Below are 10,768 nucleotides of genomic sequence, written 5' to 3' on the forward strand. Positions count from 1 at the left end.
ACGCCGGGACAACTCTAGGTCGAGAGAACTCTATGATACTGACGGAAGGGACGCTCTAGGCCGCAGAAAACTCGACGGTACATGCGAGCGACGCTCTAGGACAAGGCGCCAACTCTATGTTCCGAGCAGGCAGGTGAGCGGGGCGGTTCTCTGATAGGCGGAGGGGTGGGGAGCGGGGACGCTCTAGGGCGCTGGGACTCTATGGTGCTGGGCAGGAGCGCCGCTCTAAACCACAGCCCAACTCTATGGTGCATAACGGGACACTCTAGGGAGGGAAAAAAACTCTATGATGCTAAAGCCCCCCCCCCCCCCCTCCCGGACTCCTGGGTTCTCTCCCCGGCTCTGGGAGGGGAGTGGGGGCTGGTGGGTTAGAGCAGGGGGGGCTGGGAGCCTGGACTCCTGGGTTCTCTGCCCCGCTCTGGGAGGGGAGTGGGGATGTCAGAGCAGAGGGGGCTGGGAGCCAGGACTCCTGGGTTCTCTCCCCGGCTCTGGGAGGGGAGTGGGGGTGTCAGAGCAGGGGGAGCTGGGAGCCAGGACGCCTGGGTTCCCTCCCCGGCTCTGGATGGGGAGTGGGGGCTGGTGGGTTAGAGCAGGGGGGCTGGGAGCCAGGACTCCTGGGTTCTCTCCCCGGCTCTGGGAGGGGAGTGGGGGCTGGTGGTTAGAGCAGGGGGGGCTGGGAGCCAGGACTCCTGGGTTCTCTCCCCGGCTCTGGGAGGGGAGTGGGGGCTGGTGGTTAGAGCAGTGGGGCTGGGAGCCAGGACTCCTGGGTTCTCTCCCAGGCTCTGGGAGGGGAGTGGGGGTGGTGGGTTAGAGCAGGGGGGCTGGGAGCCAGGACTCCTGGGTTCTCTCCCGGCTCTGGGAGGAGAGGGGCTGGTGGGTTAGAGCAGGGGCTGGGAGCCAGGACTCCTGGGTTCTCTCCTGGCTCTGGGAGGAGTGGGGCTGGTGGGTTAGAGCAGGGGCTGGGAGCCAGGACTCCTGGGTTCTCTCCCGGCTCTGGGAGGAGTGGGGCTGGTGGTTAGAGCAGGGGCTGGGAGCCAGGACTCCTGGGTTCTCTCCCGGCTCTGGGAGGAGTGGGGCTGGTGGGTTAGAGCAGGGGCTGGGAGCCAGGACTCCTGGTTCTCTCCTGGCTCTGGGAGGAGTGGGGGCTGGTGGGTTAGAGCAGGGGCTGGGAGCCAGGACTCCTGGGTTCTCTCCCGGCTCTGGGAGGAGTGGGGCTGGTGGTTAGAGCAGGGGGCGGAGCCAGGACTCCTGGGTTCTCTCCCGGCTCTGGGAGGAGTGGGGCTGGTGGGTTGGAGGAGGGGGCTGGGAGCCAGGACTCGTGGGTTCTCTCCCCGGCTCTGGGAGGGGAGTGGGGGCTGGTGGGTTGGAGCAGGGGGGGCTGGGAGCCAGGACTCCTGGGTTCTCTCCCCGGCTCTGGGAGGGCAGTGGTGGCTGGAGGGTTAGAGCAGGGGGGGCTGGGAGCCAGGACTCCTGGGTTCTCTCCCTGGCTCTGGGAGGGGAGTGGGGGCTGGTGGGTCAGAGCAGGGGGGCTGGGAGCCAGGACTCCTGGGTTCTCTCCTTGTGCTCAGTGCCCCCCCCATCTTCCTGGCCCCAGGGGGACACAAAGCACCTGGCGGCTGTTATATTAAAAATTCCAACATTTAATGTATTTCCAGTAAACAATCAGACATTGCGAAACCCGGGGGTGGGAATCAGATTTTAAGGGAAAATCCTCCCCCCCACACACCATGACCGAACTCCAGGCTGCCTTCACAGGACCTCAGGGGGACACCCCCACTTTGTGCGGCGGGGAGGGGAACGCAAGGGGAGCCGCCCTCTTCCCCCGCCCCCGGGGCTGGAAACATACAAGGAGGCAAAAAGAAGGGGGGCAGCGTTGGCAGGCGGACGCTGGGGGGGGGTAGGGAGCGCGGCAGCAACACATCACAGAGGGTCACTGGAGGTCCAGGAGGTATCCCAGAATTCCCTGAGAAGAGGAGCGGCAGGGAGAGCGGCGTTTCCCATCATCCTCCGAGGCGGATGCTCTGGATTATCTGGAAGATAGCTGGGGAGATAGGGGGCAGAGTGAGGCTGGTGGGGGGGGCTCTCAGGGGCACAGCTTGGGGTAATGGGAGGGGCTTATTCTCTGGCTCCACCCCCTCCCAAGGCCAGTTGGGTTGTGCACCCACCACAGGGACGAGCAGGCCAAGAGCCGAAGCCTTAATTCAGAGCCCGCCTCTCTGGTCCCATTAGTAGGTTCCAGAGTCAACACATTTGCATGGAGCATCCACCTGTCTCTAGCTCCCAACAGGAAATGTCGGGACTAAGACGACATATGGGGCTGAAGGGCATCAGGCTCCCCATTACTAGGTTCAAGAGTTAACACCCCCATTGCCCTCATTCTTAGCTTCTTGTGTAGGTGCCTCAGATAGGGGGCGCTCCTGCCTCTAGTCCCACCGGATTCCCACTGTTAGGTCTCAGGGTAAACACCATCCAACGGACCAGGATGCCATAACAAGAAAGCAGCTTAACACCCCCCTGCAGCTCTCTCTCCCACCACTAGGCTTCAGAGTTAACACTCTGAATCCTTCCCAATGGAGGATCTCTGTCCCTGGCCTCCATCATTAGGATCCAGAGTGAACAGACAGACCATCCCGCCCGACTCACCTGAGCCACAGACCACGAACACGAAGAGGGCCAGCAGCCACGGCCCCACGGCGGCTTTCTCCTCTGGGGGGGCTTTCTGTGTGGGGCGCAGAGAGCATTAGAGATGGGAACTCGCGCCCCCCCCCGCCCAGCTCTGCCGGTGCCCCTCACTCCCGACCCGCAGCCCCCCCCCAGCCCTGCCGGTGCCCCTCACTCCCGACCCGCAGCCCCTGCCCCCCCCCCAGCTCTGCCGGTGCCCCTCACTCCCGACCCACAGCCCCCCCAGCGCTGGGTGCCCCTCACTCCCAACCCGCAGCCCCCCCCCCCAGCTCTGGGGTGCCCCTCACTCCCGACCCGCAGCCCCTGCCCCCAGCTCTGCCGGTGCCCCTCACTCCCGACCCGCAGCCCCCTGCCCCCCCCAGCTCTGGGGTGCCCTCACTCCCGACCTGCAGCCCCTGCCCCCAGCTCTGCCGGTGCCCTCGCTCCCGACCCGCAGCCCTGCCGGTGCCCCTCACTCCCGACCCACAACCCCGGCCTCCCCAGCCCTGCCGGTGCCCCTCACTCCCGACCAGCAGCCCCTGCCCCAGCTCTGCCGGTGCCCCTCACTCCCGCCCCGCAGCCCCTGCCCCCCCCTGCAGCTCTGCCGGTGCCCCTCACTCCCGACCCACAGCCCCTGCCCCCCCAGCTCTGCCGGTGCCCCTCACTCCTGACCCGCAGCCCCTGCCCCCCCCCGCAGCTCTGCCGGTGCCCCTCACCCCGAACTGCAGCCCCTGCCCCCAGCTCTGCCGGTGCCCCTCACTCCCGACCCGCAGCCCCCTGGGGTGCCCCTCACTCCCGACCCGCAGCCCCCTCTGGGGTGCCCCTCACTCCCGACCTGCCCCCGCACTGGGGTGCCCCTCACACCCGACCTGCAGCCCCCCAGCTCTGGGGTGCCCCTCACTCCCGACCTGCAGCCCCCCCCAGCTCTGGGGTGCCCCTCACTCCCGACCTGCAGCCCCCCCCCGTACCGGGGCGCGGTGCAGCCCCCCCCGCTGGGTGATGCTCTTGCTGTGTCTCTCGTTCGCCACCCTCATGCGCTGCACCCCGGACATGATCCCACCGGGCCCCCCCCCGCCCGGACTGGTCTAGACTCCGCGTCACCAACCGCGCATGCGCCGGGGAGGGAGGACGAAAAAAGTCGCGGGGCGCCGCAGGGCGCATGCGCCGCACCACTAAGGGGCGGGGCGGAAGCGACGTCCCGCCCTGTGCGCGTGCCTGACGTGGCGAACTTTGGTCGGACACGTGACGCCTTTAGGCCGCGCTCCTCCGCCGGGCGGCACTACTGCGCATGTGCGGCACGTCCGGCGCCTTGTCCCGGGGAGGCCGTCACTGATCAGCCGATATTTTCGAACGGCTCTTCTAACGCGCATGCGCAGAAGGTTGAAGCCAACACGAGCGCAGCCATTGGTCCCGGCATATCACGTGACAGGGAACCAGTGACGCCATTTTGCACGGCCGCCCCCATGGGCGCGGCCATCTTGGCTTCTGCGGCCGCCATGGGTCACGTGTTCCGCGAGCGATGCCAACCTGGGGGAGGCCATCTTGCCTCCCAGTTGTCATGTGATAAAGGGAAATCAATAGCCCCGCCCCTTGTGAAAATAACGTGAAGGGAACCCAGGAGTCCGAGCTTCTCCCTCCCCCACCAGCCCCCACTCCCCTCCCAAAGCGGGGGAGAGAACCCAGGAGTCCTGGCTCCCAGCCCCCCCTGCTCTAACCACCAGCCCCCTCCTCCCAGAGCCAGGAGAGAACCCAGGAGTCCTGGCTCCCAGCCTCCCCTGCTCTAACCCACCGGCCCCCGCTCCCCTCCCAGAGCTGGGGAGAGAACCCAGGAGTCCTGGCTCCCAAACCCCCCTGCTCTAACCCCCCAGCCCCCACTCCCTCCCAGAGCCGGGGAGAGAACCCAGGAGTCCGAGCTCCCAGCCCCTGCTCTAACCACCAGCCCCGCTCCTCCCAGAGCCGGGAGAGAACCCAGGAGTCCTGGCTCCCAGCCCCTGCTCTAACCCACCAGCCTCCACTCCTCCCAGAGCCGGGGAGAGAACCCAGGAGTCCTGGCTCCCAGCCCCCCCTGCTCTAACCCACCAGCCCCCACTGCCCTCCCAGAGCCGGGGAGAGAACCCAGGCGTCCAGGCTCCCACCCCCCTGCTCTGGATAGATTTGGGCTGTTTGGGGGTATTTGTCCCTAAATTCACGGCAGCCACAAGAAGATCACCTGCCCTCTGGCTCTCCAACCCCCCCTCCCCCCCACACACACACCCCTCAGGTCTGCCAGCCCCTCCGCCTCCCCGCTGTAATCTGACAGTCAGCAGAATCTATTATGTTTTATTTTTCCCTCTGTCCAGGAAATTCCACCTCTGGTGCCAGACATTCATCTGCCCAGATAATGGTTAGGTTCCTGCAGGGTTGGGGGCGTGAAGGGAGGTGTGATTCCTCGCCCGGTGCTGAGATGTGGCCACCTCTGGGGCGGGGCGGCCGGTGACCCAGGGACCCCTCGCCCGGTGCTGAGATGTGGCCACCTCTGGGGCGGGACGGCCGGTGACCAAGGGACCCCTCGTCCGGCACTGAGATGCAGCCACCTCTGGGGCGGGGCGGCCGGTTACCCAGGGACCCCTCGCCCAGCACTGAGATGCAGCCACCTCTGGGGCGGGGCGGCCGGTTACCCAGGGACCCCTCGCCCAGCACTGAGATGCAGCCACCTTTGGGGCGGGCGGCCGTGACCCAGGGTCCTCGCCCGGCACTGAGATGCAGCCACCTCTGGGGCAGGGCAGCCGGTTACCCAGGGACTCCTCACCCGGCGCTGAGATGCAGCCACCTCTGGGGCGGGGCGGCCGGTTACCCAGGGACCCCTCGCCCAGCGCTGAGATGCAGCCACCTCTGGGGCGGGGCGGCCGGTTACCCAGGGACCCCTCGCCCAGCACTGAGATGCAGCCACCTTTGGGGCGGGGCGGCCGGTGACCCAGGGTCCCCTCGCCCGGCACTGAGATGCAGCCACCTCTGGGGCAGGGCAGCCGGTTACCCAGGGACTCCTCACCCGGCGCTGAGATGCAGCCACCTCTGGGGCGGGGCGCAGCTGCTCCCTTATGGAAGCGGCCAGGGCTGGAGTAGCTGCAGCCCCGCGGCAGGTCAAGGGCCGCGGGACTGGCGGAGCCGGAGGAGCTGGGGAAATGAGGTGTCACATCCTGCCCTGACCCCGCTCCCCTCCCACGGAAACGGCAGAACAAAGGGAGTTTCCTGACTGCCGGGAGAATAGGGAGCGGGGGCCAATGGGTAGAGCAGGGGGCTGGGAGCCCGGACTCCTGGGTTCTGGGCCTTGCCAGGACTGGCTGTGCTGAGCAGGGGTTGGCAGCTCTAGCCTGGGACACCCACCCGCCCCACCAGGGGCTGAGAGAGACCAAACCCCTTGGCTTCCCCCTGTCCCCGGCATTGACCCAGGGGGGGCCTGTGGTTCGCTCTTCTCTGAGCAGGTTTCCTGCCTGGCTCCAACCAGCCCAAGGAAAACAGGCCCAGGACACCCCGCCCTGCCCCTTCCGCTGTCCCCCGCCTCCGCGCGGCGGCAGGGCCAGGGGGCACATCAGAGAGAAGCCAGGAGGGTATCTGGTGTCTGCACCCCGGCTGTGGCTCCCAGCCCCCCCTGCTCTAACCCACCAGCCCCCACTCCCCTCCCAGAGCCGGGGAGAGAACCCAGGAGTCCTGGCTCCCAGCCCCCCCTGCTCTAACCCACCAGCCCCACTCCTCCCAGAGCCAGGAGAGAACCCAGGAGTCCTGGCTCCCGGCCCCCCCCGCTCTAACCCACCAGCCCCACTCCTCCCAGAGCCGGGAGAGAACCCAGGAGTCCTGGCTCCCAGCCCCCGCTCTAACCCACCAGCCCCACTCCTCCCAGAGCCAGGAGAGAACCCAGGAGTCCGGGCCCCCAGCCCCCTGCTCCAACCCACCAGCCCCACTCCTCCCAGAGCCGGGAGAGAACCCAGGAGTCCTGGCTCCCAGCCCCCCTGCTCTAACCCACCAGCCCCCACTCCCCTCCCAGACCCAGGGAGAAAACCCAGGAGTCCTGGCTCCCAGCCCCCGCCCCTGCTGCAACCCACCAGCCCCCGCTCCCCTCCCAGAGCCGGGGAGAGAACCCAGGCGTCCGGGCTCCCCGGCTGAGATTGGGGTGGTTATGACAGCTGGGGTCACCAGGCAGGGAGTGGGGAGGGTGGCGCAGGCCCTGCGGCCCACAAGGGGGGGGATTGATGGATGGAGCTGGAGGGAGTGGGGGGGAGGACGGGGTGTGGGGGGATGGAGATTTTATACCCAGCTCGGCCCAGGCCAAGATCTGGGGGGGGGTCCGTGTATGGAGGGGGCTGTGGGGCGGGTGCTGGGGGCCGTGTCCTCGCTGCCCCCCCCATCAGAGACCTGTTACTCCCAGGCGCCAGCCCAACGAACACTCATTTGCCACAAGTTCGTTACCCCCAATCCTGGCCCCGGCCCCATGGAAACTCCCCCCCCCCCCCGGCTCCCCCGGCCTTATCTCCCCACCCGGCCCTGCCAGGCCAGAGGGGTCAGGAAACAGACCCCGGGCCAGTGGGGGGGGGGCGGCTCCTTCAATCACCCTATAAATTGGGGCTGCTTCCAGTTAAAAGGGGAGGGGGCAGGGCTGGGCTGGCAGGGGCTGCGGGTCGGGAGTGAGGGGCACCGGCAGAGCTGGGGGTGGGGGGGAGCAGGGATGTTCCTTCGTCTCTTTGACACATCTGTCCAGATGTTCCTTATTGGGCCGCATTTGCGGGGTGTTTTTAACGTCTCTTTTTATCTTCCCCTCTCTGTCACCCTCAGGGAGGAGGAGACCAGAGCCGGGGAGAGAACCCAGGAGTCCGGGCTCCCAGCCCCTCCCCTGCTCTAACCACCAGCCCCCACTCCCCTCCCAGAGCCGGGGAGAGAACCCAGGAGTCCTGGCTCCCAGCCCCCCTGCTCTAACCACTAGCCCCCACTCCCCTCCCAGAGCCAGGGAGAGAACCCAGGAGTCCTGGCTCCCAGCCCCTCCCCTGCTCTAACCACCAGCCCCCACTTCCCTCCCAGAGCCGGGGAGAGAACCCAGGAGTCCTGGCTCCCAGCCCCTCCCCTGCTCTAACCACCAGCCCCCACTCCCCTCCCAGAGCCGGGGAGAGAACCCAGGAGTCCTGGCTCCCAGCCCCCCTGCTCTAACCACTAGCCCCCACTCCCCTCCCAGAGCCAGGGAGAGAACCCAGGAGTCCGGGCTCCTAGCCCCCCCCAGCGCTAACCCACCAGCCCCCACTCCCCTCCCAGAGCCGGGGAGAGAACCCAGGAGTCCTGGCTCCCAACCCCCCCTACCCTGACCCACCAGCCCTCGGCCACCTCTGGGGCAGGGTGGCCGGTTACCCGGGGACCCCTCGCCTGGGGCTGAGACGTGGCCACATCCCCCTCGGGTGTCGGCAGTACAGGGCTTTTGACACACAGGGGCAGTTCCCATGGCAGCCAGCAGGGGGGACACGCCCCGTTCACTGCACCTCCCTCCCCAACGCACACACAGAGCACAACACACCACCACAACACGGGCTCATTGAACCACAGACTATCGGGGTGGGAAGGGACCTCGGGAGGTGTCTAGTCCGACCCCCTGCTCAACGCAGGACCCACCCCACACAGCGCAGCCTGCCACAACCCCTCTGCGCACACACACACACACACAGCACACCTCACGCTGCCCCCGTACACACAGCGCAGCCTGCCACAACCCCTCTGCACACACACACACACACACACACACACACAGCACACCTCACGCTGCCCCAGTACACACAGCGCAGCCTGCCACAACCCCTCTGCACACACACACACACACACACAGCACACCTCACGCTGCCCCAGTACACACAGTGCAGCCTGCCACAACCCCTCTGCACACACACACACACACACAGCACACCTCACGCTGCCCCAGTACACACAGTGCAGCCTGCCACAACCCCTCTGCACACACACACACACACACACACAGCACACCTCACGCTGCCCCAGTACACACAGTGCAGCCTGCCACAACCCCTCTGCACACACACACACACACTCACAGCACACCTCTCGCTGGCCCTGTACACACAGTGCAGCCTGCCACAACCCCTCTGCACACACACACACACACACACAGAGCACACCTCACGCTGCCCCAGTACACACAATCCATACACAACACACATCACGCAGCCTGCCACAACCCCTCTGCACACACACACACACACACACAGCACACCTCACGCTGCCCCAGTACACACAGCGCAGCCTGCCACAACCCCTCTGCACACACACACACACAGCACACCTCACGCTGCCCCAGTACACACAGTGCAGCCTTCCACAACCCCTCTGCACACACACACACACACACACACACACACAGCACACCTCACGCTGCCCCAACAACCCCTCTGTGCATGCACACACACACACACCCTGCTACAACCCCTGTACACAGACACACACACACACACACCTCACGCTGCCCCCGTACACACAGCGCAGCCTGCCACAACCCCTCTGCACAGACACACACACACACAGCACACCTCACGCTGCCCCAGTACACACAGTGCAGCCTGCCACAACCCCTCTGCACACACACACACACACACACACACAGCACACCTCACGCTGCCCCAGTACACACAGAGCCGCCTGCAACAACCACTCTGCACACACACACACACACACAGCACACCTCACGCTGCCCCAGTACACACAGTGCAGCCTGCCACAACCCCTCTGCACAGACACACACACACACACACAGCACACCTCACGCTGCCCCAGTACACACAATCCCTACACAACACACATCCCGCAGCCTGCCACAACCCCTCTGCGCACACACACACACACACAGACACACACAGCACACCTCACGCTGCCCCCGTACACACAGCGCAGCCTGCCACAACCCCTCTGCACACACACACACACACACACACAGCACACACCTCACGCTGCCCCAGTACACACAGCGCAGCCTGCCACAACCCCTCTGCACACACACACACACACACAGCACACCTCACGCTGCCCCAGTACACACAATCCCTACACAACACACATCCCGCAGCCTGCAACAACCCCTCTGCGCACACACACACACACACCCTGCTAGAACCCCTGTACACAGACACACAACTCAACACAACACATCGTGCTGCCCTGGTACACACAGCGCAGCCTGCAACAACCGTACACACACACACACAGAGCCTGCAAGAACCCCTCTCCACACACACACACACACCCTGCTACAACCCTTGTACACAGACACACAACACAACACAACACATTGTGCTGCCCTGGTACACACAGCGCAGCCTGCAACACCCGTACACACACACACACAGAGCCTGCAAGAACCCCTCTCCACACACACACACACACACCCCCTGCTACAACCCCTGTACACAGACACACAACTCAACACAACACATCGTGCTGCCCCGGTACACACAGCGCAGCCTGCAACACCCGTTCACACACACACACACACCCACACACCCCACGCCCCCCCTCCCGTAAACACCCCCCCACACCCCGCCCCTCCGCAGACCCCTCCCCTCCCCCCCGCCGCCGGGCTCAGAAAGTTGCAGCCGCAGCCCGGGGTGAGCGGGGGGATCTCGGGGGCTGCGCGGGGGGGTTGGGGGGATCCCCAGGGCGGGAGCGAGGGGGGGCTTTGGGGGGGGGATTTTCACCCCGCCGCTGTGCCCCCGGGCGCGCTGGGCTGGGGCCCGGGGCAGCGACTCGCGGCGGGGGGGGCGGGGGCGGGTTTGCAAACTTTGGGGTCCCCCCCGCCAGGATCTCGGGGTGCTGTCGGGCAGGGCGAAGCCTCATTCTGGGGGCCCCCAAGATTTTTGGGGGGTGGGGCTGAGTTGTGCGCAGATCTGGGGCGGGGTGAGAAACTTATTCCAAAGAGTTTGCGGGTCCGGAAAGTGGTTTTTTGGGGGGACCCTTGGCAAGAAAGTTCCAGGGGTCCCCCCGGAGGGACGAGGTTTTGGGGGGGCTGCAAAGGTTGGGGGGGATCTTTGCCGAGGCTTAGGGGTGCAGCGTTGGTGGGCGGGATTTCTGGGGGAGGGGGGGCCACCGC

General features: G+C 66.1%; 1 protein-coding gene across 1 annotated transcript; it reads right to left on the reverse strand.

Moving 5' to 3' along the window:
• Positions 1-1,619: 1,619 nt before the first annotated feature.
• LOC120381790 (stress-associated endoplasmic reticulum protein 1-like) lies at positions 1,620-3,959 on the reverse strand. Its single transcript, XM_039499928.1, has 3 exons — positions 3,630-3,959; positions 2,644-2,719; positions 1,620-2,041 (listed from the first exon to the last, which is right to left on the reverse strand). Exons 1-3 carry the CDS (start codon positions 3,711-3,713, stop codon positions 2,001-2,003), a joined length of 201 nt encoding a protein of 66 aa, XP_039355862.1. The 5' UTR covers positions 3,714-3,959; the 3' UTR covers positions 1,620-2,000.
• Positions 3,960-10,768: the final 6,809 nt, after the last annotated feature.

Source organism: Mauremys reevesii, linkage group 14 (assembly GCF_016161935.1).
Source record: "Mauremys reevesii isolate NIE-2019 linkage group 14, ASM1616193v1, whole genome shotgun sequence".
NCBI classification, from domain to species: domain Eukaryota; kingdom Metazoa; phylum Chordata; order Testudines; family Geoemydidae; genus Mauremys; species Mauremys reevesii.

Excerpts from the sequence above, each read along its gene's own strand:
- LOC120381790 (XM_039499928.1), bottom strand. The coding sequence starts at position 3,713 with ATGTCCGGGGTGCAGCGCATGAGGGTGGCGAACGAGAGACACAGCAAG. Across the intron at positions 2,720-3,629 it reads GGGGGCTGCACCGCGCCCCG|AAAGCCCCCCCAGAGGAGAA; the intron begins GTACGGGGGGGG and ends CGCCCCACACAG. Across the intron at positions 2,042-2,643 it reads GTTCGTGGTCTGTGGCTCAG|CTATCTTCCAGATAATCCAG; the intron begins GTGAGTCGGGCG and ends CTATCTCCCCAG.